We start from the raw sequence: 25,198 nt of genomic DNA, 5'->3' as shown, positions 1-25,198 counted from the left end.
TAATAACAGCAACAACAACAAAAACAATAATAATATTGTTAAATATCTTGTCCAAGAATATCCTGATAGTATTCATTGAAAACGTTTGAATTATGTTCAAAATGTTCCATTAACTAGTATTTTAGAAACATTTCCAAAAGCAGTCTGTGACTGAGAAGTGTTTACTGGTGAAACCTATTAACCAGATGCATTTAATCTGAAATCATCTGACCTATACAGATTTGAATATCAGCCTTTACTGTAATAAGAATTAGACATAAGCCTCAATGGAGAGAAATGTAGCAGAAAAGTATTGAGTCACTAATTGGAAAAAAGTGTGAAAAATGTCTTTCCCTTTAAAGAAAGTTTTATTATTATTTAGAATATAGTTAACACTGAACATGATAAGAGGTTTTGTCTGAAGTAACCGCTGCATCTCTATCTTCTTTTGTAGGGGTTTGGAAATCCCTCTGGTGAATACTGGCTGGGGAATGAGTTTATTTTTGCCATAACCAGTCAGAGACAGTACACACTAAGAATCGAGCTAATGGACTGGGAAGGAAACCGAGCCTATTCACAATACGACCGATTCCACATAGGAAATGAAAAGCAAAACTACAGGTAAGTCCTCCTTCGACTTAGGGCCCAACTGTCCTGGGCCTCGCCACTGACTAGTTTCAGGGGAAAGATGTGAAAGACAGAGTGATGAGAGCCATCCTTCAGAATGAGAATTAGGTCATTTAGGCCTTTGGTAGGGATACAAAAATCTCAGTAAAGGCTTCTTAAAAGCTTTAAATTTGAATTTTCACAGACTATTTTGATGTTGGCTCAGATACTAGAGGATGAAGAATTAAGTCAAGCACAATAGTATTGTTGTTGTGGTTTTTATTGCTGTTATTGTGGTGAAATAGGTGCAGTGAATTCATACCTATAAAACTAATGGCAGAGAATTGACTCAAACTCAGTGGCTTGGAATAAGTACTCCTTTCTATGATTTTCTACTTACATTTTATTCACCTTTCTTAAATTGTTATTTTTTCACATTATTTTGAAAGTGACAAAGAGGAGGTATAAGTTTATGTTTTTATATGACTTACGTAAAAGATAAGGTGAGGCATAATTTAGAATTTTTTGGAAAATAATGTAAAGGCAAGAATAAATTCAAATAATGGCATCAATGTACACAATACATCATTGTAGATGTACAAATTGACAAATTCTACACTTTCTTGTTAACATCCTGATTTTTTTTTCAGCAGCTTGTACGCTGTCCAAAAAAAAAAAAAAATTAAAAGATGGCTAAGCAAGTAATGCAGGATGATAAATTCATTCCCCAAACCCTTATTGTGTTACTTCTATGTTCTAGGAACCCTACCAGGCACTGGTAATTTTGCAGTCGGTGATAAGGTCTCTAGTCTCCTAGACCTCACAGTCCAGCTTTGTAACTAGCTAGGTCACTAAATAACTGGCTGGCATTCCTTGACAACAGGGAACATATTTCCATTACTTTTATATAACTACCTATTAATGCAATACTTGGCACATATAAACCCTTAATAATTGCGTGTGACAGTTTCATAATCAGCAAATTAGTGTTGCAGTGATTTTTAACTCTCCATATTGTAGCTACTCTACCTCAGTCTTGGAAACGTGATTGTGTGCATTAAAGGGTTGGCACATAGCTTCAAGCAAAATGCAGTGATAGCAACTAAAGCCTTCTGCTGTTTTTCCAACCTGTGTGGCCCTCTTATAGTTCCACGGTTTCTGCTGCTTGTGTCTTTCTGAGACATGCTATTCTTTAAGGGTTTGAATCCACAACATTTTGATGAACATATCTCATTTTATTTTAATGGATTATGTAGGGGATTGGATCCTTAGAGACATAAGGATCGTTTTTTTAAACAAACAGTGATGATGTCACAACAGTGGGATAAGAAATAGATCTAAAGAGTTTTCATCATCTCATGGGAGGGTAGTGAGGGTGTACCTAATGACAACTCAAGAAACCAAAGAAGAGACATTTATAAAATGCAATGGAGTGTAAGAAGATGTGTTTCCAAGGAGGTCAATATTTGGGGAGTTTTATAACAAGAGAAACCACTGTAAAACATCAGGGGTACTCTTATGTAAATGTTTTGACCTGAAACTTGAAACTATATGGAACTTGGCTAATGTCAGACAGCTTGACAATAGGACTAGCAAATAATTAGTCTAGTCTTTTTCTAGGCTCCTGGAGAATTTGCTTTGGTTCCTTTCCAAAATGTCTCTCAGTTCTTTGTAGGGGTGTGTGTGTGTGTGTGTGTGTGTGTGTGTGTGTGTGTGTGTTTGCATGCATACACATGTGCTTGTGAGGCTGGGGTGGTGTTAAGACAAAGAGTGCATGGACAGGTTTAGGAAGATTGTCAGAAACCAAAGTAGGCTTCAGGGTGCATGGTATGAATGTCATTCTGGCATCTGTGTGAGGAAGGAGCACTTACTTCCTCTTAGAATGCCCCACTGCCCTCATTGATCATTTCCTGTCCCTATGATGTATGATTCTGATCTTCTCCCATATGATGCAGATTTATGATTGAAAAGCAAGTCTTCCCAGATAGAGTAAGGCATGCACTCTGGGATCCCCATTTTTCTTGAGAGAATTGTGAACCTTGATAGGCACACTGCTGTAGTAAAGTTGGTGACTCTGGCCCTCTCTCTCGGCAGGACCCAGCAGAAAATAAGTCTGTAACCATCACCTTCTCATGCAGTTGAGTATAAGATTCATATTGGCATCAAATGGGAAATTAGAATTCATTAAAACGTAATGCCTTTTCTGGTGAAAGCTTGCTTAATATAAGCACACTATGAAATGGTCCTATTTACTCTTTCGAAGAAAATCAGACAGAAGCCTGAAAAGGGAGTACACCCTTGTGACTCCCCTCCCCACCTGTGTCATCACTCACTCAAGTCCAATAACACCAGGTGTGGCCTGAAGTTAGAGCCCAGAAGTCCGACTTTGCCTCTGCTTCTCATCCACTTATTTCTCTTTCTTCTGAATTAAGAAGGAATTTCTTAATTTCAGTGATAATTCATTAAAAGGATTAACACTAGCATTTGTGTAGTGTTTTATAATTTATGAAATGGTTTTTAACACTTTAAGGATTCAGTCTTCACACTGAAGTTTTGAGGTAGGTGTTACTAGACACATTTTAAATATGAAGGAAACGAGGCTTTGGTCAACTGACCTGCTCAAACTCAAGTAAATATCAACTAAAAACAAAACTATGGAATTCATATTAGGATTTTGGTTTATTTTTTTTAATTTTTCAATATTTCTTCCTCCTCCAAATTAAATTCAGATGATTTTTTGACAGTTTTTTTTTAAGTATTCTATCTTAACAAATTTTATTTTGGAAACTTATAATAGCTGTGGTCATAATGTGTAAATCTAAGTTTAAAATTTTTTTCTCATGCTCTGGACACAAACTGATAAAAGTAAGTGTTGTTGAATGGATACATAAGCTTACAAATGTACATAGAATACACACACTTTCCTTTTATTCTCTAAGGAAACTCCCAAATGATTTTCTCAGATAGAAAATAAAATCTATGGAACCCAGGAGAATATATATAAGGAAAAAATAATGTGAGAGTGTCATGATAAACACATCATGTAAAATAACACACAATTAATGTGAAATTATTAAATACTTCCTCTAGAGAGGTAGTATTATTCAGGTCCTCATCATCTAACACCCAAACTATTGTACAGCTTTCCTGCCTCCAATCTTGATGCTCTCAAATATATCATCCACACTATTGTTGGGAATGGTTTTTCTAAAAGATAATCTGACTTTGGTTTCTGCCCTCCTTCATATATTTCATCAATGTTCAAATATCTACAGATTAAAGTCTGTCAGTAATACACTTTCCCAACAACTATCAGCTTTCACTAATACACTCTCCCAGAAACCTCACCTGACCAGATACTCCTCATTATGATTATGTTCCAGAAACTACTTGCAATTTCCCTAAACCTTCTGTGTCTCTGGTTATGTTATATTGGCACCCACACATATAAACTTGACTTAGATACATCTTATAAACCCATAAGATTCTCCTTTATATCAGGAAGTTTTCCCCAATACATGTTATGGTATGTGTTGTGATGAACTCACTCCTAGCCTCCCTTCGGAACTATAGTGCTCCTTCTCTCACCTTCCAGGAATGTTGCGGGTTTACAGCCTGTAGCCAGAGTCCCCTGCCTGAGCATTGCCTGTGGCTGAAGAAAGTCACATCACCCGAGGTCACTGTCCTGCAGACAGATTGCATCCAATGACTAGTCAATACAGGAGTATATAAAGGACCCCTTGCCCCAGTTTGGGACAATTCTGAAGGGCCATCCCAGGTTCAGAATTCCACTTGGGATTAGCCAAGCCCTCTACAGTAACTGTGTGTGAATTCATCCTCTCTCTGTTCAGTATTGCTTTCTTCATTCTGCCATGGGGATTGATCCTGAGAGCCCTCCTTTATAAATCTCCCTACACTGATCTCAAGAAATGCATCATCTTCACATAGGCCAGTTTGGATGTTTTGTGCTCCCATAGATCCCTAATGGGTCTGTGACGAACTATCCAGTATCCACATTCTATTATAAGTCATTAACAAGTATTTATTAAATAACTGTGCTTGTTTCCCTTTTCTACTATTTCTAAGCTTCTTGAGAATAGGAACCATTTTCATCAAAATTCAAGATAATATATCTAAGTTAGCAAAAATGTTAAGTGATAGTTAATAACTAATATTTGGTGAGCAGATACTATGCATCAGACACCTTGTTTTCACTTGAAAAAAATAGGCATGGTACACGGTCACAGGTACTGAGATGAGTAGAAGTTATTTGAGGTTCAATATCATAAGTGTGCACCATATGGCCATCCCTCAATAAAGGGAAATACAGAAGCCAATTTCTAGAACTAAATACACTCAAAGCACATATTCTAACAGATAAAATTTGTTTCTTCTGATTCTATTTCTGTCTTTAATAATTTGAATGTTCATGGGCATTATCTTATCTCTTATTCTCAATTTTCTGTCCTATGAATTAAGTTTTTGTAAAGTTGCAGCTCAAAAATTGTTTTCTAGAATGGAATTACTTTTCTGTATATATTTCTTTTTTATTTTATGCCCCTTTATTTCTTTGATAAATTTGGTCTCTCTAATAAATACTTCAGTAAGAGGAAATATCAAATTGCTGGAAACATCAGTTTAGGGCTTACAGTGACCTTTTAGTTCTCATGAAAACTTTGATGGCCCTAATACTCGGAGTTTAAAAAGCAAATACACAACTACCCCCACCACAACAAATGCTTTAAAAATAACAGATTAATTGGGGCACCTGGGTGGCTCAGTTAGTTAAGCGTCCAACTTCAGCTCAGGTTATGATCTCACAGTTTGTGAGTTCGAGCCCCACGTTGAGCTCTGTGCTGACAGCTCAGAGCCTGGAACCTGCTTCAGATTCTGTGTCTCCCTCTCTCTCTGCCCCTCCCCTGCTCACGCTCTGCCTCTCTCTGTCTCTCAATAATAAATAAACATTAAAAAAAATTAAATAACAGATTAATTGTGGGTGTGGCGAGATACTGTGATCTATTGGAAAGTGTTTTGGAATAGGAATCAGAAGATGTGGAAGCTATTAAATAGTGAAGTCTGGCTTCCATGTCCACAAAACCAAGTTGGTTGTATCCGTGTTCAGAAAAACAGAGCTATGATAAGCACTGTGGAAATAAGAGATTTGTTATACAGATTACACCTTGCACAACTGTGAGATGAACTGGGATAGTGAAGGTCTGAAAGGTGAAGGTCCCAGCATAGCAGTGGACCAGCTGGAGCTTGCAGGGAAATCCAAGAAAACAAGCATGTCCAGCCACCAGAGGAGGACCACAAAGGGGGAGATCTAAGGAACTATGTCACTTCAGGGTAGCTATGCTACCAATCAAGCATCTGTTGACAGGTCTGGGACTGTTGACAGCATGGGAAGGCAGGCTGGATGCAGAGTGGAAAAGGACAAGCTGGGAACTGACAGGCATCTCTTCCATATTGACTGATGGTCAGATTCAGGCCTCTGCTTCCTCCCACCTTCCAAATCTCACACCAAGTCCTCTTTTGGCGAACAAGGAGGGATATCCTGGGAAACATAGTTCCCAGATTAACCAAGTTGACAGTAGTTTAATCTAGCTATATAACGCGGGCAATTTACATGTTACTTTAATACCTCAGTTCTGTCATCTTTAAGTGGGAATAATGCCCTCTCTCCTATCATCCTCACCATTTGTTATGGAGATCCAAGCAAAAAGAGTATGCAAACATACTTTGTATTGGACAAATTTAAATGCCATGCAACTATAAAAAAAATTTACATATTTTTTTTTCAATTTGCATCACACCCAAGAAATTTATTACTGGTTTTGATAAGAAAATTAATTATATTCTGTATTAAAATCCATATTCCACTGTCCCAGAAATGTTTTACTGATTGGGATTTTTGTCTGTTTGTTAATTTGGCTTCAAGACCCAGTCCAGGTTCACTCATTTCATCTGTGATCTCTTCAGTCAACTTTTACTTAGAATAGTCTACCACATACCTACCATAAATATTTTTAAAAAATCCCAGTCAGTGTTCCTCAGAAATGTCTCTTTCTGGATTCACCTTATTATTTCTTCCTGATGAGATTCAAATTAAATCTTTTTGGTGAGAATGCTGTATAAACAATATTATGTACTTCCCATTTTATCACATCCAAAGGTACAAAGAGTTAATTTGTCCCATTATTGGTTTGGCTAAGTTTAATTCACTTAAGGTTTTGTTTTCATTTTTGCAATGGAATATGTAATCTCTTAAAGAAAATTCTTACAAAATATAATGTGTAAAACCCATAAAGCGTATCCATTTTGGTTAAAGTGTGGGGACCTACTACAATATCCTTTTGGCCCTTTCATTGCTAGTACCTCAGATGTTTGTAAAGCATAGTTTAAAAAGTGTTGTATTATATTATTATAGCTAAAAAAGTAAAGATTTACCAATTGGAGAAAATTTAGTTGTGCTACTTTAATGTATATGAATAAAAAGAAAATTACATGAAAAAATTTCAGCCTTGTTAGAAAGGCACAGTTTATCGAACATGTTTTATTACACAAGTGATTTTACATGTTAATTTTTTTTCTACTCTTGGTTACACTTTGTTCCCTAAAGTTAATTCTTTTATCTTACCATGGTATTAACTGGATTATTAAATCCTTTATCACGGATAGTATAATGACAAGCTTAAAGGTAACCCCTCTTTGAACCAACAGAAAATCTCTATTAATAAAGTATGAATGATAATGTTTAACCATTTACAATTTTCATCTTATAATTACAATCTTACTATAATATTGATGCACAGTTTAAGAATATTCTCCATATTTTATTATCTCCATGTAATTTGTTGGGGAAGAATGATACCTTCAGGGTGAAACTATTTATGTGTTAAAGCCTTGTTCTGAAGAGATTCCACATGAAGAGATGAATGGAATGTTTGGGGAAAAAATTGTCAAAAAAAAACCTTAAAAATAATTTAGCCATTAAATATATTTCTGCACAAAATTTACTTTTGGCCAACATCTTTATTGGGGAAGAGTTTGATGTAATGGGTAAAGCCTTGTATTGGGAATTAAGAGCCATGAATTCTAGCCTTGGATCTGTAGTTATTTTCTGAATGACCTTGGACAAGTTACTTCACTTTTCCAAGTCTCAGGTCCTCAGAAGTAAAATAAGAAGGTAAGAATGAAATCTTTTCAATTCCAAAATCTTATTTTTTTTTATCATTAAAATACTCCCATGTCATGTATGTATTTCAAGGACAAATTAGTGTAGAGTGAAAAGAATTCTCTAGAGCCTCCCACATAAATTTAAGCCCTGCATTTTTGTAGGTATTGCAAAACTTGTTTTACTCTCTGTAGTGAAATGTTTTTCATTTCTCTGATCCTCTGGGCTATACAGTCCTGGCTAGAACCAGTAGCAGATGTGTTGAAATACCAAGAAGAAAGTTATTTTTTACAGCACTTCTGGACTGATCAAGGTAGAAAAAAAAATAGGGAATCCTCTGGCTGTTTCTACCCTCTTGAATTTTTAGCCTAGATTGCAAACTCAAGGCTTTAAGTCATTTTATTTGTATTTCCAAATAATGTCTCCAATGTGGGAGTTATCTTACTATATTTAGACTACAATTTTTGTTATAGTTCCTTCCTGAAACAGAGAAAAAAATGTTTTACTCAACATAATTTGTATTTTATACTCTGACCGAGACAAAATATTCATAAGGAGAAAGGAATGATCTTACAAAGTCACTTTGTACCTCTCCAGGTCTTCTAATGGTCAGGAAAATCCCTTGATTTTATTAAAGTAGATTAATGCCAGTTTCTAGAGTCCTGGATTTTTCTAAGCCAACAAAACAAATGTTCCAGTCCTGTTAGGTCTAAGATTCCCAGAGGATTCCTGCTCTAGAAAAACTAATGCTGGGATTCAGACAATTGCTATTCTAGAAACTTCTAGGTTGGTGAGAGTTGTTAGAAGCAGAGCTAGCTCTGCCTCAAGGAAATAGTCTAGAGAGATGACCTGTGATCCCACTACTGGGAGTCCTCCTAGTGCTGTCCACTACTGAAAAGATGAAAGCTCTGTTTTCAAGGAATAAAATATTTGTTATGTTCTAGTATGTGCTATCCTAGGATAAAATATCCACAGGGATTTCAGCAGTCAGATATGTATGTGTGTTTACACATGTGCCTACACATGTGTGATGAGGATAGGGGAAGGAGCAGATAATAGACAAACAGGCAGTTACAATACCGTGAACACAGTGAGTTCACCAATAAAGACGAGTATGGCATGAATAGGGGGATCTAACCAATTTGGGAAGCTGAGAAGACTTCCACAGGGTAGCCTAAGTTGACATACAAATGGCAAATTGGAATTAGCTAGAAAAATAGTCAAAATTGGAGATAGAAGAGGGAATAGCATATATTAAGCCTCATAAATGAGACCCGGTATGTCTTGCTAGGTCTATGGTTAGATTGATGTAAATGGTTATTAGCTTTTGCCTAAGCATGGAGTATAAGGGGACAGGAACAAAGCATAATGCTAAGAGCAAAGAGGATAGCCACACAACTCGTAATATGGAAGAGATTTAGGACTGGTAGCTAATGATAGCTTCTGAGGGCAGCTCATTTGAAATGGTCTTTCACATTTCAGTCAATTTTTTTTTCACTCAGTGTTTTGATCAATTTCATTCAATAAATATGAACAACAACAATATGCAAGGCATTATGAGTGAAACAAAACCCACAGAACTCAACCCCTATTCTTTAAGAGCTTCAAAACTCTGTGGCTGACTTGATTTTCATTATCCTTCAAGCCTCAGCTTGATCTGAAGAGCTATGCTTCCTACATTGGATAAGAACCCCTTTCTTTCTGCTGTCACTGTGCTCTGTGCATATCTTTATCAGACTCCTTATTACACTGGATTGTAATTGACTATTATTTGGCTCTTCCCTAGATTGCCCCCTCTAGGAGTGCAGGGATCTCTCCACAAGGTTTGACATGTGACTGGAAAGGAAGCGCTGTCTAATAAATATATGAAAGACATATCAACAAGGATTTTTGGTTGTTGTTCATTCAACAGACAACTGGCTACTATTTGGCATTTATTGATCTAGATGCTGGAAATCAGAAATCAACAAGTCAAAATTCCTGCCCTCAGACGTTTATGGTTTAGAGTGATGGCATATGCCAATTTCCGTGTAAGACTTTCATAAAGTGCTATGTCCTTTAGGTTTTGGTTTGTTGCTTGGATGAGATTCATTTCCCTGATCTATTCAGCTCTAGGCTCTTCTGTTTTGTTTTGTTTTGTTTTCTTTACCTGTAAATGATGTGCAAGAATTTCTGTATTGCATGATGCCAAGCAAATGAAATACGATATTAACAAAATAGAAAGACAACGTACCTTGTTTTGTAGGCCAACTGATCTTGAAAAAGGATACTGTGTTGTTGACACTGATAGGTAGTTTTTTTGGCTACAAGAACTAGGTTCTCTGCCTACAATTTTGATAACTGCCACTAGGTGTCAGTAAACATTGATTTTATAGAATTCATCATGGATGAATAACTGAGAGCTTAATGAAAATTACAAGATTTAGTTAATTATACTTTTTGAGTAGAAACTTCAAAATTGTGACAATTAAAGTATAAAATATTTATTACTCTGTAACTTATAATTTTTTCTCTCTAGATGATTTATTTCTTTTCTAAGAGTCTTTACCCATTTCAATCATAAACATCGTAAAAGCATTATAAATAATTATGCCAAGTATCAATAAATATCAACATTAAATGCATCAACTACAAATCTTGTTTAATAGTAGCATCATAACATTCAGCTTTAATATTAAATAAAGTATTCAGCTAAATATTTAAAATATCTGCAAAGTGCTTAGATATGTCTCTTGGTGCTAACAAACAAAGGCCAGTGTTTATGCTGATATGCTTATTCTCTATTGAAAGAATCAAAAGTACTATTTTATTACCTGGCTCAGTTAGAAGTTCAACTAAATAGCTGCATAAAGATTTTAGTTTTATTCATATTTAGGCTTCAACTTCCTTTCCCTCACATACCTTCTTAATCAATTGTAGAGAGAACTTTCTAAGTCTGATCATTATATACAAATTTGAAGGTCACATCATTGTTATAAAAGAACTATTTCAATGAACTCTGCTTTAAAAATAATAGATGTGATTAAAGATCAAATGAATAGTTGGTACCTATTTATAATCTGATTCTTAAAGTACACCCTGTGTTCCTAGCAGAAGAATTACATCTGAATGGTGTATGTTTCTTTGACATCTTCTAATCCAGAAGGTACTCTAATTATGAGAAACATCAAGTCAATATTTCCTTTAAAAACAATAATTTTAAAGATGTAGTTGTCTAATATACATTATTATTCTGTTCATTTCTTAACTGAGTATAATTTTGCTTTAATCTATATAACTTCACTAAAACTACTCTCTTAAAAGTTACTATAATTATTTTGAAATCAGAGTCTGCATTCATTTATTTGTCGAGCCAGCTAGTCATCAAAAATTTATCATGTTGCTAATATTTCCCTGATACTATTTAGTTGCATATAGAGTGTGCATATAGTCAACTAGGGTGTGCATATAGTCAACTAGGGTGTTTGTTTAAAGTGTAGATTTCTGGGTTCCATATCCAGAGATTCTGATCTTAGATCTGTCAGTGTTACCAACTCCACCCAGGTGATGTTGATGCAGAACTAAAACTTTAATGACTCTAAGAGGAGACACCATCCTTGCTGGTCTTGTGGTGCTGATAGTTTAGAAGATAGAAGAAAACATGATATAGCTGGCTTCAAACAAAAGTTGCAGCTGCAGTATGTTGTAGCATGTCTTTATTTTTTTAATCAAAGAATCATGGACCTTTTTAAAAAAATGATGGCACTATGGATCTTCTCCCCAGAATAACTGAAAAAACTGAATTTTGTTTACATTTCTGTGTGATTCAACTCCACACTCAAAGTCCAGGGGTAAGAACACTTGGAATTAGACTCTAGTTGGGTAATAAAGAAAAGTGGTCTATTCAGCTGGGGTTGAGGATGGATGAGATACATTGGAGGAGATTAAAGGGTACAAGGAAAGGCTTCACAGAGGAAATCCTTGGGGATTTGTGAAATATGAGTAGGTGTTCAAGGAGAAAGTATGGGGGATGATGGCAGAAGCAGAAAGGTCATAAGATTCCAGCCAAAGAGGCAACATGGACAAAGACCCAGAGATGGGAGAGAGCCTGCACCAGTTAGAAAATAGCAAGTATCTCATATGTGGGAGTTCACTGTGCTACAGAAAACAGAAGGCCATGTTCCATGATAAGGAGTTTGGATACTATCTTATAGTAATTTTGAAGAGAAATAAGCACACTGATGATTTTGGTCAACAGAAGAATCTGCTTATGCACACTGGAGCCTTATTTGTAGAACTTATAGCAACACATTATCCAAGTACAACAAGAGAAAGTATTTCCTCTTTGCAAAGAAACCTCAGACAATGCCTCTCAATGGCTTTCAGCATTCTACTCACCCTTTCCCTCTGTCTTCCCCTAGGGGATGCTGGAAAGAAAGTTTCTTGCTGCTCTTTAAACAGACATTAAAATGAGAACAAACCTACCTCCCTTGAACTTGCTTATGCTAAAAAAATCACCAGTTTCAATCACAAGTTTTACAAGGTCTCGACTTAATTTAGGGAGGAAAAAAGCAAACCCATAAACTCTTTTAGATGGCCATGGTCTTTTGGGCACAAGAAGGGTGTCCAGTCAGTGATCCACTCATGGAGAGCTGACTCTGTCAGCCACACATGACCCCAGGGGAATTGAAGTATGTTTAAGGGACTGTTTGTATTTTTTTAGAGAGGTCTTAGTGCCATATAATTCATTTGGCACTCATTTTTTTCTACATATTCTTAGAAAAGGGGAGGAATACTGGAAGAACTTTGCTGTATTTAGAACTAAAACTAGAGAATGAGTACAGTGTGTATTTATGAACTTTGGAAAGTATGGTTTCATGGTCACAGACTTCATGAAAATTATCTTTACATGTACAGAATAGAGTGTACTCTCTCAGCACTATGAAGAGGCACAGAAATAACAGTGTGCTAGTTCTCTATTTTCCTTACAGGAAGAATTTCTCCTGAGTTTTGAACACAGGCAACCTTCATGCCATTGAGAAACTTTGAAAACTGTATTTTACTGGACTTTGGAACCGGGATAGCTGGTAACAGTGTTTCCAGTGTGAAGACCTTGAGGAGATATGGGTGGCTGATAAACACATTTTTACAGAGTTCTGCATTATATTAATATTTGTAAATCAAGGGAGAGACATTAAAATGTATGCTGTGAAAACAAATAGGTGGAAACTTACCATGCAATTTATGCATGTATAATGAAAACCAATCAGAAACAGAGAACAAATAAAACTGGAAATTTATCTTTCTCAATCAGAGCACAGATTCCCATGACCAACACTATCTCAAACATTTTTCACTTACACATCTTCCACTAAACATGATCAAAAATAAATAACAGCTACCTCAGGGCATCTGAGGCTTAAGAAGCAAATAAGATAACACACTCCTTCTTAGCATAATGGTTAGTTTGATATACAGCAATGCTGCCAATTACTCAATAATCCAATTCCATCTAAGAACAAATGACACCAATTCAGGAAGATTGAATATGATGAAGAGAGCTGTTGGGGAGGAAGGTTGACAATTACAGGATGAGTTGCTATGGGTGATCATTTTCAGGGATTTTTTCCCCAGTATCAATTATGAGTAAAGAAAGGGGAAAAAAATCACATGCTGGATTCAGCCAATAAAGCACCCTATTATGTCAAAAGAAACATAAGATTCTCAAAAAGTTGAAATTTTAATTTATAAAGAATAAACATTTGAACTAAAGGATCATTATTCAGGCATCTGGGTTAAAAATAATATAGACCTGGGGTGCTGGGGTGGCTCAGTAGGTTAAGTGTCTGACTTCGGCTCAGGTCATGATCTCATGGTTTGTGAGTTCAACCCCACGTTGGGCTCTGTGCTGACAGCTCAGAGCCTGGAGCCTGCTTCAGATTCTGTGTCTCCCTCTCTCTCTGCTCCTTCCCCACTCATGCTCTCTCTCTCTCTCTCTCTCTCTCTCTCTCTCTCAAAAATAGATAAATGTTAAAAAAATAATATAGACCTTAAACTAAGTAGTTAGTCAGCAAGTTTCTTGTCCTTTGTACTTAGTATTCTGCTTGCTCTATATAGAACGAGAATAATTTTCAAAGGAAATGGCACCTTATGAATTTGAGAAAATTTCATTTTTAATTTCTCCAGCTTACTACCTACATGCACGTCTTTAATTAGCTGCATCTCTGTCTCGTTATTTCCATCACTCTCCATATGTTTATGTATATCTATCAATACCATATATATTTTAATTTAATTTAGATTTATTCATATAACTTATGTTTCCTGAGCTACTGTGTATTTTATGGTTATTGGTTAGGGAAGTTTGATTCCCTAAGTTGTAACAATCCTTTAAGGATTTTCTATGTATCACCTCATTTAATCTTCAGGACAGTATTAAAAGAACATAATAATTTTTAGAGCCATTTTACAGACGAGGCAACTGAGGATCACAAAGATTACCTAGGTTGCAAATCCAGAAAGTTAAGTTCCAAACTCTATTCTGTTATTCTAATTCTGGAGGCACACATGTACATGACATAATCTTACTCTTCAGAAGCGAATATTTTATTTATCCATGTGTGTGTGTGTGTGTGTGTGTGTGTGTGTGTGTGTGGAGTATGAGGAAAGGAAAGAAAGAAGAATTTTTACTAATGACTTTATTGTTATCCATTTTGTTCATTCATATTTTGTACCACACCACCTATAGCTGTTTGATCTTTATGTCTTTTTAAGCATCTTTAAATCTCTGTCATAGTCTTCATTTTTGGCGAGTCAAACTTCACATTATTAGGTCTTTAATCACCCTACTTGCACCCTCTTTTCTTTTGAAACTTCTTTTGAACTTTTCCTGCTACATATAGATTTATATCTATGAATGTAGGTCATCGCCATGCAGCTGTCTATTGTAGGATGTATTCACTTATATTTTCATACGTGGACTGACTTTTTTTTAGATATTTTCCTATCATTGTCTCACATACTCCTTGACAGGCTCTTGCAAACAAATAAATAATTATGTTCACTTATGGAGTAAGACAATATAGCTCCAACATTTGAAAAACAGTGTTGTACATAATGACACTGACTTCATAGAGCCTCCTCCAACAGAGATTGCAGCCCTAGATCCAACATTGGAAAACAAACCTTCTGTCCTCTAACAAACAAGGTGAAGATATTTTTAATTTTTAAGTTTATTTATCTATTTGTAGAGAGGTAGAGATGAGAGAGAGAGAGAGAGAGAGAGAGAGAGAGAGAGAGAGAGAGAACAAGTGGGGCAGGGACAGAGAGAGGGAGAGAGAGAGAATCCCAAGCAGGCAGGCTGTGTGCTGTCAGTGCAGAGCCCAATGCAGGGCTCAAACCCATGAACCATGAAATCACAACCTGAGGCAAAATCAAGAGTCGGATGCCGACTAAGCCACCCAGGAACCCTAAGGTAAAGCTTTTGAAACAGATTTCTAAGTGAATATCTAGGTTCCAGAGGGAATTATGTGATAGAGACACGTGTACAGATATAGGTCCCTTTGTAAACTCAATGGTCTCATTTCTCATATGGACTCCCCAGTATTTATTTTAATGGGTTATTTCATGAGCTATTTCTTCAAATATCAACAGATACAAATGAATTACATCCTCATTATAGCAGTATCCCAATATAATTTCATCAGATTATTAAAGTCATTAATATTGGGCAAATTTCACATCAGAAAATAAATGCCCAGGGGGCTTGAATTGTAAAACATAATTAAATTATAGTTAAAATGTTATTACATGTAAGCCATATCTTGAATGGGTAAAACTTAAATTCTAAACAATTTTAACTTAGTTCATAATTGACTCAAATATTTATTGTATGCCTGTTGTGTTTATAGTATATGGAGTTTATAAAGATGGCTGGCTTATAATATGGTAAGGAAGAGAAAGCACACATGTAGGTAATAATACTACAGTAGGCAAAATGAGATGTGCCACAAGAGAAGCAATTTATCTATGGAATGACAAGTTAGAGGAGAAGGAAGAGAGGAAGCATCCTCTGCAATATTTGTGCTTGTCTTGAAGATTGGCTCATTTTGGAATTGTGAAGATAGGGAGAAAGGTACCAAAACAGTAAAGCTCTCATCATTTAAAAGAACAAGATACACTAGACAGTCCCGAACTAGACAGAATAAAATGTTTATCTCAAAAATACTATTTTGAAAAAAAGATAGAATACACACACACACACACACACACACACACACACACACATATATGTGTATATATATAATATAGGACTCAAGTCTCCCCTTGTGGTAAGATAAATTTATATTCTTTCCTGTATCTCAGGGTTTCCAGACTTAGTAATTTCCACTAGAACTTTATATACTTAACAAAAGGGCATTTAAAACATAAAGAGTTTCAGCTTCAAATACTAATATAATAAAAGGAATAAAATCTATCTTAAATGTTTAATATCCAAATAACTTCATTGTCTGTCTTTTCACTTGATATTCCCAGCACATTCAAATGACTGATGAAAACCCTTTTCTTTCTTATCTTTTTTTTTATGTTAAAATTGTGCTATGGATTTCACAACCCCTATTTATTTATTTATTTATTTATTTATTTATTTATTTATTTATAAATGTTTATTTTGAGAGAGAGAGAGAGCTTGAGCAGGGAAGGGGCAGAGAAAGAGCAGAAGAGAGAGATTATCCCAAGCAGACTCCTTGCTGCCAGCGCAGAGCCCAATGTGGGGCTTGAACCCAAAAACTGTGAGTTCATGACCTGAGCTGAAACCAAGAGTCAGACACTTACTGGACTGAGCCACCCAGGTACCCGTCACAACCCCTTTACTGAAAATATCCTCTTCATCCTCTCCAAAAGTCCATGTCCTCCATATCCTCCAAAGCTTATCTCTTCCACTAATTTTTTGAACAGTTTAGCGTCTTCTGAGTTTTTCTCTCACCCTTTTTCCAACAATACTAATTATTTGTATACTTCCCAACGATGTCTTCATAACACCAAACAAATGCTTAATCTTGCTAGAAGCCTAAAACAAAAGCTCTTTTCTCTATATATGTTTTGACAAGAGATACATTGTCTTTATTTTCAGCAGAAGATGCCACCTGTATCATTTACACTCCATCTAAAAGACATGCTCTGCTAGTCTCTTTGCTAATGGTGCCCAGCTCTTTCCATAAGGAAAGGAGGGAAGTTAGAGCTGAGACAGCCCTGGAGCAGGAGGAACTGGGAGAGAGCAATGTTGGGAAACTCAGTCAGATTGAGTCTTTGTTACCAGGCTTTGAAAGAAAACCATGGAGGTCATTTTGCATTTCCTTCAAGTGATTGTGAGGAAGACAAACTAGTTCCATATGGTGGCAGGGCAAGAGCTCAGAGCAGAAGAGAAATCTGCTGCATGAGATCTGCTCAGCTTGTCAGTTCGAAAGACCTTAGAGTTCAGATATCTGAGAGTCTTTCTACTGTTTTAAAGAGCCAAGGCCAAACTTCAATTTGTCATACATACAACTCCCACTGCCTTGGGTAATGAAAGAGACTCTTGACTTCCTGAATACCGTAAAGATGTAAAAATGGAAGAAGCATAGGAGTCTCTTAAGTAGATAAAATTAGTGAGAAACCAACTTCATGACATTGGGCTGCCTATTTTAAAGAAAAGTAAGTTATAGAATCATTTGTATGATCCATAAATATATTTTGAAGTCTTTTATTTAATAATAGAACTTGCTATTGTCCTACATTTATTAAGAAATACAATTTAGCCTTTCTGGTTATTTAAATTTCTATAAGTGAAGGAAAAGGGATAACTATGTGTTCATTGAGGATGACTAGAGAACCATCTCAGATGACTAGGGAGTAGTGACTAATTTCAACATGCACCTGTCTGTTTCATTTTTCCTTCAGATGCTTATTGAGGGCCGCCTGGGTGGCTCAGCTGGTTAAGCATCCGACTCTTGGTTTTGGCTCAGGTTGTGATCTCAAGGTGATGAGATCAATCCCTGTGTCTGCTTGGGATTCTCTCTGATTCTCTCTTTCCTCTGTCTCTGCCCCTCCACAGTCATGTACATTCAATCTCTCTCTCCCTGTCTCCCTCTCAAAATAAATAAACATTAAAAAAGACGCTAATTGAAAACAATCATAATGCTGACATTCTGTACAGCCACTGACCAAATCATGCTAAGAAATGTGGGGGCTTTATCCTCATTAATTAGGAAAAATGGGTTTAAAAGGATGAATATCATCATTTTACTCAGTGGCTACCGTTTTATTCATATCTAATCATGTTCTTTGGAGTTTTTGTGTTATTTTAGGTGTTTTGTTTATTTTCATTTTGGGTTTTGGGGGGTTTTTTAGTGCTTTTTTTTCATCTTCCATATTTCTGTCCCTAAGCCAAATACTTTACTCTGGAATAATGTTTGGTTTTTATCTCCTAACACATCATCCTTCATGAAAACCACATCTACACTGGCTGAACATAAGAAATAAATGTCCAGGATTCCCATGGTGTTATTTTGGGGGAGTATTCTTTATAATGACTCACACTTCAATTTTCCTTTCACTACATTCATATGCAAGGCCAACTTTGGCCCTTCTGTATATTGACTTCTCTTTTGTAAAGTGAAGTATCATTAACATAGAAGAGAAAGCCATGGTTAGTTAACTATACATAAAGACTTCAGAAATTAGAACCACTGTGTAAAAGAACCACCTAAATATTCTGTTTGAACCTCAATTTAAATAAGTTTCCTTATCTAATTAGAAAAAAATACTTGGTGTTGGTGAATGGCCAGCTCTTAGTTTGCCTGTATCAGATAACTAGCTAAGAGTGTTGGCTTTGGGTCAATAATTGCTGTTCTGTACTAGCTAAATAGTTGCTAAGAAAGATTGAGCCGCTTAACTGTTCAGATGACCTACCCTTGACTACACAGTTGCTCCCAGAATCCTTGTGGGATTCCACAGAAGCATAGTTGTCCTCATTTGTAAATTTCTTAAAATAGTGGTGAGAAACATATTTTTATGAAACACCATCCCTGTTTCTCAGTGCAAGAAAATGACTCTCCATGGTGCCTCTTCCCTAGAACTTTCCCCTGTGACATGCTAAGGATATAGACTCAGACACAGTGAATACTACTATATATAAATTGCAGGTTTAACTCAGTCTTGTACAGTGAAAATCCTCTAAATGTTGATCTTTTCACTTTTATTTATTTTTCATTGAGATATAATTGACATATAACATCATATTAGGTTCAGGTGTATAACACAGTGATTTAATATATGCGTATAATGCACAATGGGCCTTCTAGGAATGGGGTCAACACATGGAAATGTGCACAGAAATGAGAATATGTTGATTTGAGGGGTAAAGTAATTGGGGTTAGGTGGCATGGGAAAAAATAGAGGATGGCAAGATCTTCCAAGCCTTTGTAAACCACAATAAGGCATTTGGACATTATCTTTCATGTGTTGGGAGAACAACCGAGGGATTTTAACCAGAGTAGAAGAATAATGAGATGCAGGTTTTTGAATGAGCCTTACAAAGCATGGATTTTAGGGCAAAGGGGAAGGAGCAAGATTCAAGGCAGTGAGACCAGTTGTAAAACTTTTCTAATACAGAAGAACTGCCAGGACTAGAAGACTGACCTTTTGATGTTGATTAAAAGGATCTGCAAAAATGTTTCTTTTTACTTACAGACTCTAACATATAGCAATAATGTAGTTTGTAGAGGCAAAAGTCAGGAAGACATCGTTGATGTTTATTCTACCCTTTATATGCTTGCATACATATTTAGAGATATATGAAGGTGTCCTTAAACTTGTAACAACTGATGGTATAGTCATACAATAGCTCCAAATGAAGGTGGAGAAGGATATGTAATAGCATGAAAAAATGGTTATAAAATTATGTGTGGAAAGCATGGTATAAAGAAATATGTAGAGTACAGTTTGTATTTATACATGAAAAGAAACTATTTTGGAAGGTGCAAAACTAATGTAAGTGATTACTTCTAGACAGGTAGTTGAGGCAAGCCTGTGGGCAACAACTTTATGTGCATTGTTCAAAATTTTTATAATATGATCAGATAGTACATATATATTTTAAAATAAATATTTTCAATTTGGAAGGGGAAAACAAGGAAAAGACTAAATGCACATAAACCATAATGTCAAGAGTAGTTATATTCAGAGATGAGATTTGTGTTACTTTCTATTTTCTTCTTTTTGCTTTTCTCTACTTCCTAAATTTATAATTGGGCGTTCCTATTGCCATGGTAACACAAAGAAACCATTGTAAACTATGAGGCTTAAACTGCAACCCTCTTGTGAAAGGATAAAAGTATAAACTATATCCAGCACATAGCAGTCACTTATTTAATATCAATAGAACATTGGTGCTCAAGTTACCTGCAAATGATAGTGTAGAAAATTATCATGTTCTGGAATCTCTAGCTCCATCGGTGAGCTTAGAGCTACTAACAGGATACTGGTATTGACTTACCTTTTGAAAAAAGAAGGAAAGTCATCACTAATCATAGAGAAGCCAAGAATCAGAGTTGGAATTTAGCATGGCTCATCCAAGAGCACCTGTGGGCAAAACTCACCCAGTCCCAGTGGAGTAGGAGATTTTAGGCCTGCAGTTGTAGCCACATAATTTTGGAATCATTCATCTTCTTCCCCCAACTGATTCTGTGTTCACTAAACAAGCAACTTTCCAATTATATTTTGGCTTTCTGTGTGAAACTCTAAGAAAAATATGAGCCTGGATTCCACAATGTTCCCATTTTGAGTGTAAGTGGCGAGCTAACAAGAGTCTCTCTTAGCTTTGAGAGTGCGTGGCTATCTCTGAAAGGCTGAGAAAGTGATCAAATCTGGAAGGTTGTGAATTCACACAGGTAACTTGTCCCAGGCTCCAACTGGTGACCTCTCAACCTTACTTTCCCCTGATGAAACTCACCTCCAAGTGGACTGTCTACAACCTGAAATGTAAATCCACATTTAAAAAATTCTACAATTCATGGGGCGCCTGGGTGACGCAGTCGGTTAAGCGTCCAACTTCAGCCAGGTCACGATCTCGCGGTCCGGGAGTTCGAGCCCCGCGTCAGGCTCTGGGCTGATGGCTCAGAGCCTGGAGCCTGTTTCTGATTCTGTGTCTCCCTCTCTCTCTGCCCCTCCCCTGTTCATGCTCTGTCTCTCTCTGTCCCCAAAAAAATAAATAAACGTTGAAAAAAAATTTTTTTTTAATAAAAAATTCTACAATTCTTGGGGTGCCTGGGTGGCTCAGTAGGTTAAGCATCTGGCTTCTGCTCAGGTTGGGATCTCATGGTTCATCAGTTCAAGCCCCATGTTGGGCTCTGTGCTGATAGCTCAGAACCTGGAGCCTGCTTCAGATTCTGTGTCTCCCTCTGTCTCTGCCCTTCCCCTGCTTACACTCTGTCTCCCTCTCTCTCTACTCAAAAATAAATTTTAAAAAAAATCTACAATTTTTGTCACCAGTGATTTTTAGCTGGCCCCTCAGAGTTTTAAAATACAGACTTATATATGAGAATTTACCTTTAGAAGCTTCCCCCAACCTACTATTAACTGTAGGTTCTATTAATCATTGAAAACAACAAAATTTGAGTAGGGCTTAATTGTATATTTTGCTCTGACTCAAACATCTCTGCAGAATATCTGTAAAATGTTTTCACACAACCATAGAACATTACTGTTATTTTCTAAAATTAATATCAACCTTGCAAAATAATAAGTGGACCTTTACATATACTTAGGTGCAAACCCAAGTCAAATATAGGTATCAAAGAATGAAAATCCAAATATTAATTGATCTGTATTATTTTTTTAAATATTTATTTTGAGAGAGAGAGAAAACATGAGTGGGGGAAGGGCAGAGAGAAAGAAGGAGAGAGAGAATCCCAAACCGGTTCTGTGCTGTCAGCAGGGAGCCTGATGTGGGATCGATTTCACAAACCATGAGAGCATGACCTGAGCCGAAATCAAGAGTCAGATGCTTAACTGACTAAGTCACCCAGGTGCCCCTCATATTATTTCTGTTTAATAATAATGTAACATTTGTTCAGAGCTGGCCTAAGTCCCAGTAGTGTCTCCCTCATACAGAGATATTAACTATATTGTGAGTGGATAAGATTTATAAATAAGACTCAGGTACAGAAGTGGTAATACACGTGGATATGAAAAGAATATTCCTAGATGATTTTGATGAATGAGAACTGAGGAACCATGTTAGGTAGAGTTGGAAAAAAGGTAGAGGGTCAACTAGAGAAGACCTTGTATATCAAATTGACAACCTGACAACCTGAGTGTAGCTATTCTGAGCCCCGAGGAACCACTGAAGGACCTGAGCAAGTGTGCATTTGTTCCAATTGCCCAGATGGATATAAAACAATATATATAGGGTCAGTAGGAAATGACCAGACATCAGAGAACTAATTACATTAGGCATCAACTGTGATTTATCCACTAGTTTTTGAATTATAGACTAGTATTCTTCAGTCTGCAAAGAGTAATCAGATACTAATTGAGAACATAAATTCCCAGTCCTAGTGAAAAGGCCTTTTTCACAAATAACCAGATGACTTTTTATATGTACAACTGTTGCAGAGCCTCGGATGTACGTTAATTTAAATTTTATATAAGAAATGTTTCTAGAGAGTAAGGTAGGTTAGGTTCTTTGAAGAATGCCATATTTGAGGTTAAACAGTTGGCATTTTGAACTTAATTTTAGGGATACTTCTAGAATATAAGCCCCTTAATGGCATGGCCCTTTGGTATATCTTAAGTGCTTAGAATAATTCCTGGTATGTAATATGTGCTCAACAAACATTTCTTCAGGGAATGTATAATGATTAAGAACTTGGATTTTAAAGTCAAACATAGCCAGATTACAGCTTATTTATCTTCTCTAAATCTTGGAATGCAAAATTGGTATATTGATGCTTAGATCACAGATTTAATATAAAAGTAAATTAAAGAATAAATGGAAAGCATTTAGCAGATTGTTTGGCACAGAGCAAGTCCTCAATCAATGACAATTATTATTAGTATTGCTGTTAAGAATAATGTGTACACATCATCACTGCTTAACATTAACATAGTTGTATGCTGTAATGGCACTCTACAAGGCATTTTTTTCTTTGGAGATTAATACTTGTAGTAAAATCAACCCATTTTCCTTTTGTGGATCCTGTACTATCAGAACCATATGAGTTTGAGTATGCATTGTGAAAAAACACCAAACACACAAGAATTTTGCTATCTGTCATTTGGAGTCTTCCTTTTCTTCCTTTTCTTTCTTTCTTTCTTTCTTTCTTTCTTTCTTTCTTTCTTCTTCCCCTTTCTCCCCCCTCCTCTTTCTTTCTTTCTTCCTTTCTTTCTCCTTATTTTCTTTCTTTCTTTCTTTCTTTCTTTCTTTCTTTCTTTCTCCTTCCCCTTTCTCCTCCCTTTTCTTTCTTTCTCTTTCTTTCTTTCTCTCTCTCTCTCTCTCTCTCTCTCTCTCTCCCTCCCGCCCTCCCTCCCTTCCTCCCTGTCTCCCTCCCTCCCTTCTAGATTGGGTCTTGCAGTAGTTTGTTAAAAGGGCTGAGTGCAAAGAAAGGAGGAAATAATGAAAAAGGCAAACATTCAACAAACTGGTCTTATGGGTTCTGTAATTCTGTTGAATAGCTTATCTTTTTCCTTTTTTTAACTTCAGGTTGTATTTAAAGGGTCACACTGGGACAGCAGGAAAACAGAGCAGCCTGATCTTACATGGTGCTGATTTCAGCACTAAAGATGCAGATAATGACAACTGTATGTGCAAATGTGCCCTCATGCTAACAGGAGGTAAGTCCTATGGGGCCATTCTCTAAGTTATGTTTCATTGGTTTGAGGCTTGAAGTTTCTTATCTATGAGAAAGGACTGTGATCTTCTGGTCAGGAAACTTAAGAGCAAGTCCCTAGAGATCATTTTGTTTTGCCCACTAATTTACCATGTGTTCTCGTGCAAGACATTGCTAGCATATTTATAAGTTTGCCTCCTCCCCCATTGTCTGTAAAGGGGGCATGCTAAGCTTGGTTCAGAAAAAATTCTTTAGCTTCTTAAAGTGCCAGTTATTCTACCTTCTAGATAGTCATAATGATACCCATAGTGGAATGGGTAACAATTTGGGAATTCAGCATACACGGGAAAGCCAACAAAAAACAAACAAAGAAACAAAAACACCACCTTCTTACAAAGTATTTTGCAACTATGTAGTACAGTTCATTGACCATTCTATTGAAATGGAATAAGAAGAATAAAGAAGTGTACTGAGATCTAAAGTTATAAAATTCAGACCAGCAACACTAGGGCTTTTCAATGTATGGTATTGACTTCTGCAAGACATTTGAGCTGGTCTAAGAGATACCATTAAATAATACTATATCACCAAGTAAGAAAGATAAATCCTTTTTTAACCTTCTCATTGTCTTTGAGCCTTCTGATTGTGTCAAAAGAGAAATTCTCAGTTTGGTGTTAGTGTATCTATAATACTTCTTGAACAGTTACTCGATAATCATTCAATAATCTTTAGAGCAAAGAAGGAGAAAACCCTTAGGCCTCAGACTCAGGGCCTTGGTTAGACAATGGAACCTACCTAGAAGTGAATAAAGTGATCTTGTTTTAATTGTATTGGGTTTTATATCTCCCTTTTATTGTAGCAAGTGGTACTGTTTTCTTCTTTAAAAGAATTATATAATCTTTGCATTTTTAAAGTATTCACAATATTTGATCTATAAAAAATTATTGATTTAAAGAAAAAAATAAATATTAATAAAAATTATAAATGGATGATGGCAAAAATCTGTGAAGTTGATGCATGACTGGCTGAAGTTTGAGAAACATGTGACTGAAACCCAATGGCAAGTAGCTCAAGTCAAGCTATAGGTTCTGGCAAGGAAGGAGTTGGCACCCAGCAAAACTGTAAAGGAAAACTTTTTCCAGTGCTTCTCTTCTCACAGTTTTTTTGTTCTTTCTCTCTCTGAATGGAATAGCAGTCACTCCAACCCTCAGCTTTCCTGGTTCTCCTTCTGTGTTAATCTACAACAAACCATGTTTCCATTGACAGTGAGGAAAAAAAAAGCCTCGAAATCCATTATTATATATTAGTATATGTTATTGCATAGGTTGTACTCCCTTAGTTGAATGCCAAACCAGCTGTGTGAGATAAGCAGGGAGACAAACTCTATCTCCACTTTGTACATAAGGAAAATAAAAGCAAGTTAATGCTTACCATTTTATATTTAACACCCAGCACAGTAGATGTGGCACACAGGAACTCAATTAAAAATATGGCACATGAATAAATGAACATTTTGTAACCCTTGAAATCATGTTCAAATTTTGAAGCCAGTGAAATGGATCATTAGGTTGACACTTTGTCATCAGTTAAC

The 25,198-nt window shown here is 36.2% G+C and overlaps 1 protein-coding gene across 4 annotated transcripts in view; it reads left to right on the top strand.

The window, feature by feature from the left end:
- ANGPT1 (angiopoietin 1) overlaps nt 1-25,198 on the top strand; it is a 242,237-nt gene that overhangs the window by 204,368 nt on the left and 12,671 nt on the right. For all 4 annotated transcript variants that reach the window (XM_047842771.1, XM_047842770.1, XM_047842772.1 and 1 more), the window contains exons 7-8: nt 434-600; nt 23,481-23,611. In XM_047842771.1, the coding sequence (XP_047698727.1) occupies nt 434-600; nt 23,481-23,611 (298 nt within the window). The remainder of the gene's footprint in view (nt 1-433; nt 601-23,480; nt 23,612-25,198) is intronic.

This window comes from Prionailurus viverrinus, chromosome F2, assembly GCF_022837055.1.
Source record: "Prionailurus viverrinus isolate Anna chromosome F2, UM_Priviv_1.0, whole genome shotgun sequence".
Lineage (NCBI taxonomy): Eukaryota > Metazoa > Chordata > Mammalia > Carnivora > Felidae > Prionailurus > Prionailurus viverrinus.
The sequence above is the reverse complement of the archived record's forward strand: the minus strand, read 5'-3'. Positions and strand labels throughout refer to the sequence as shown.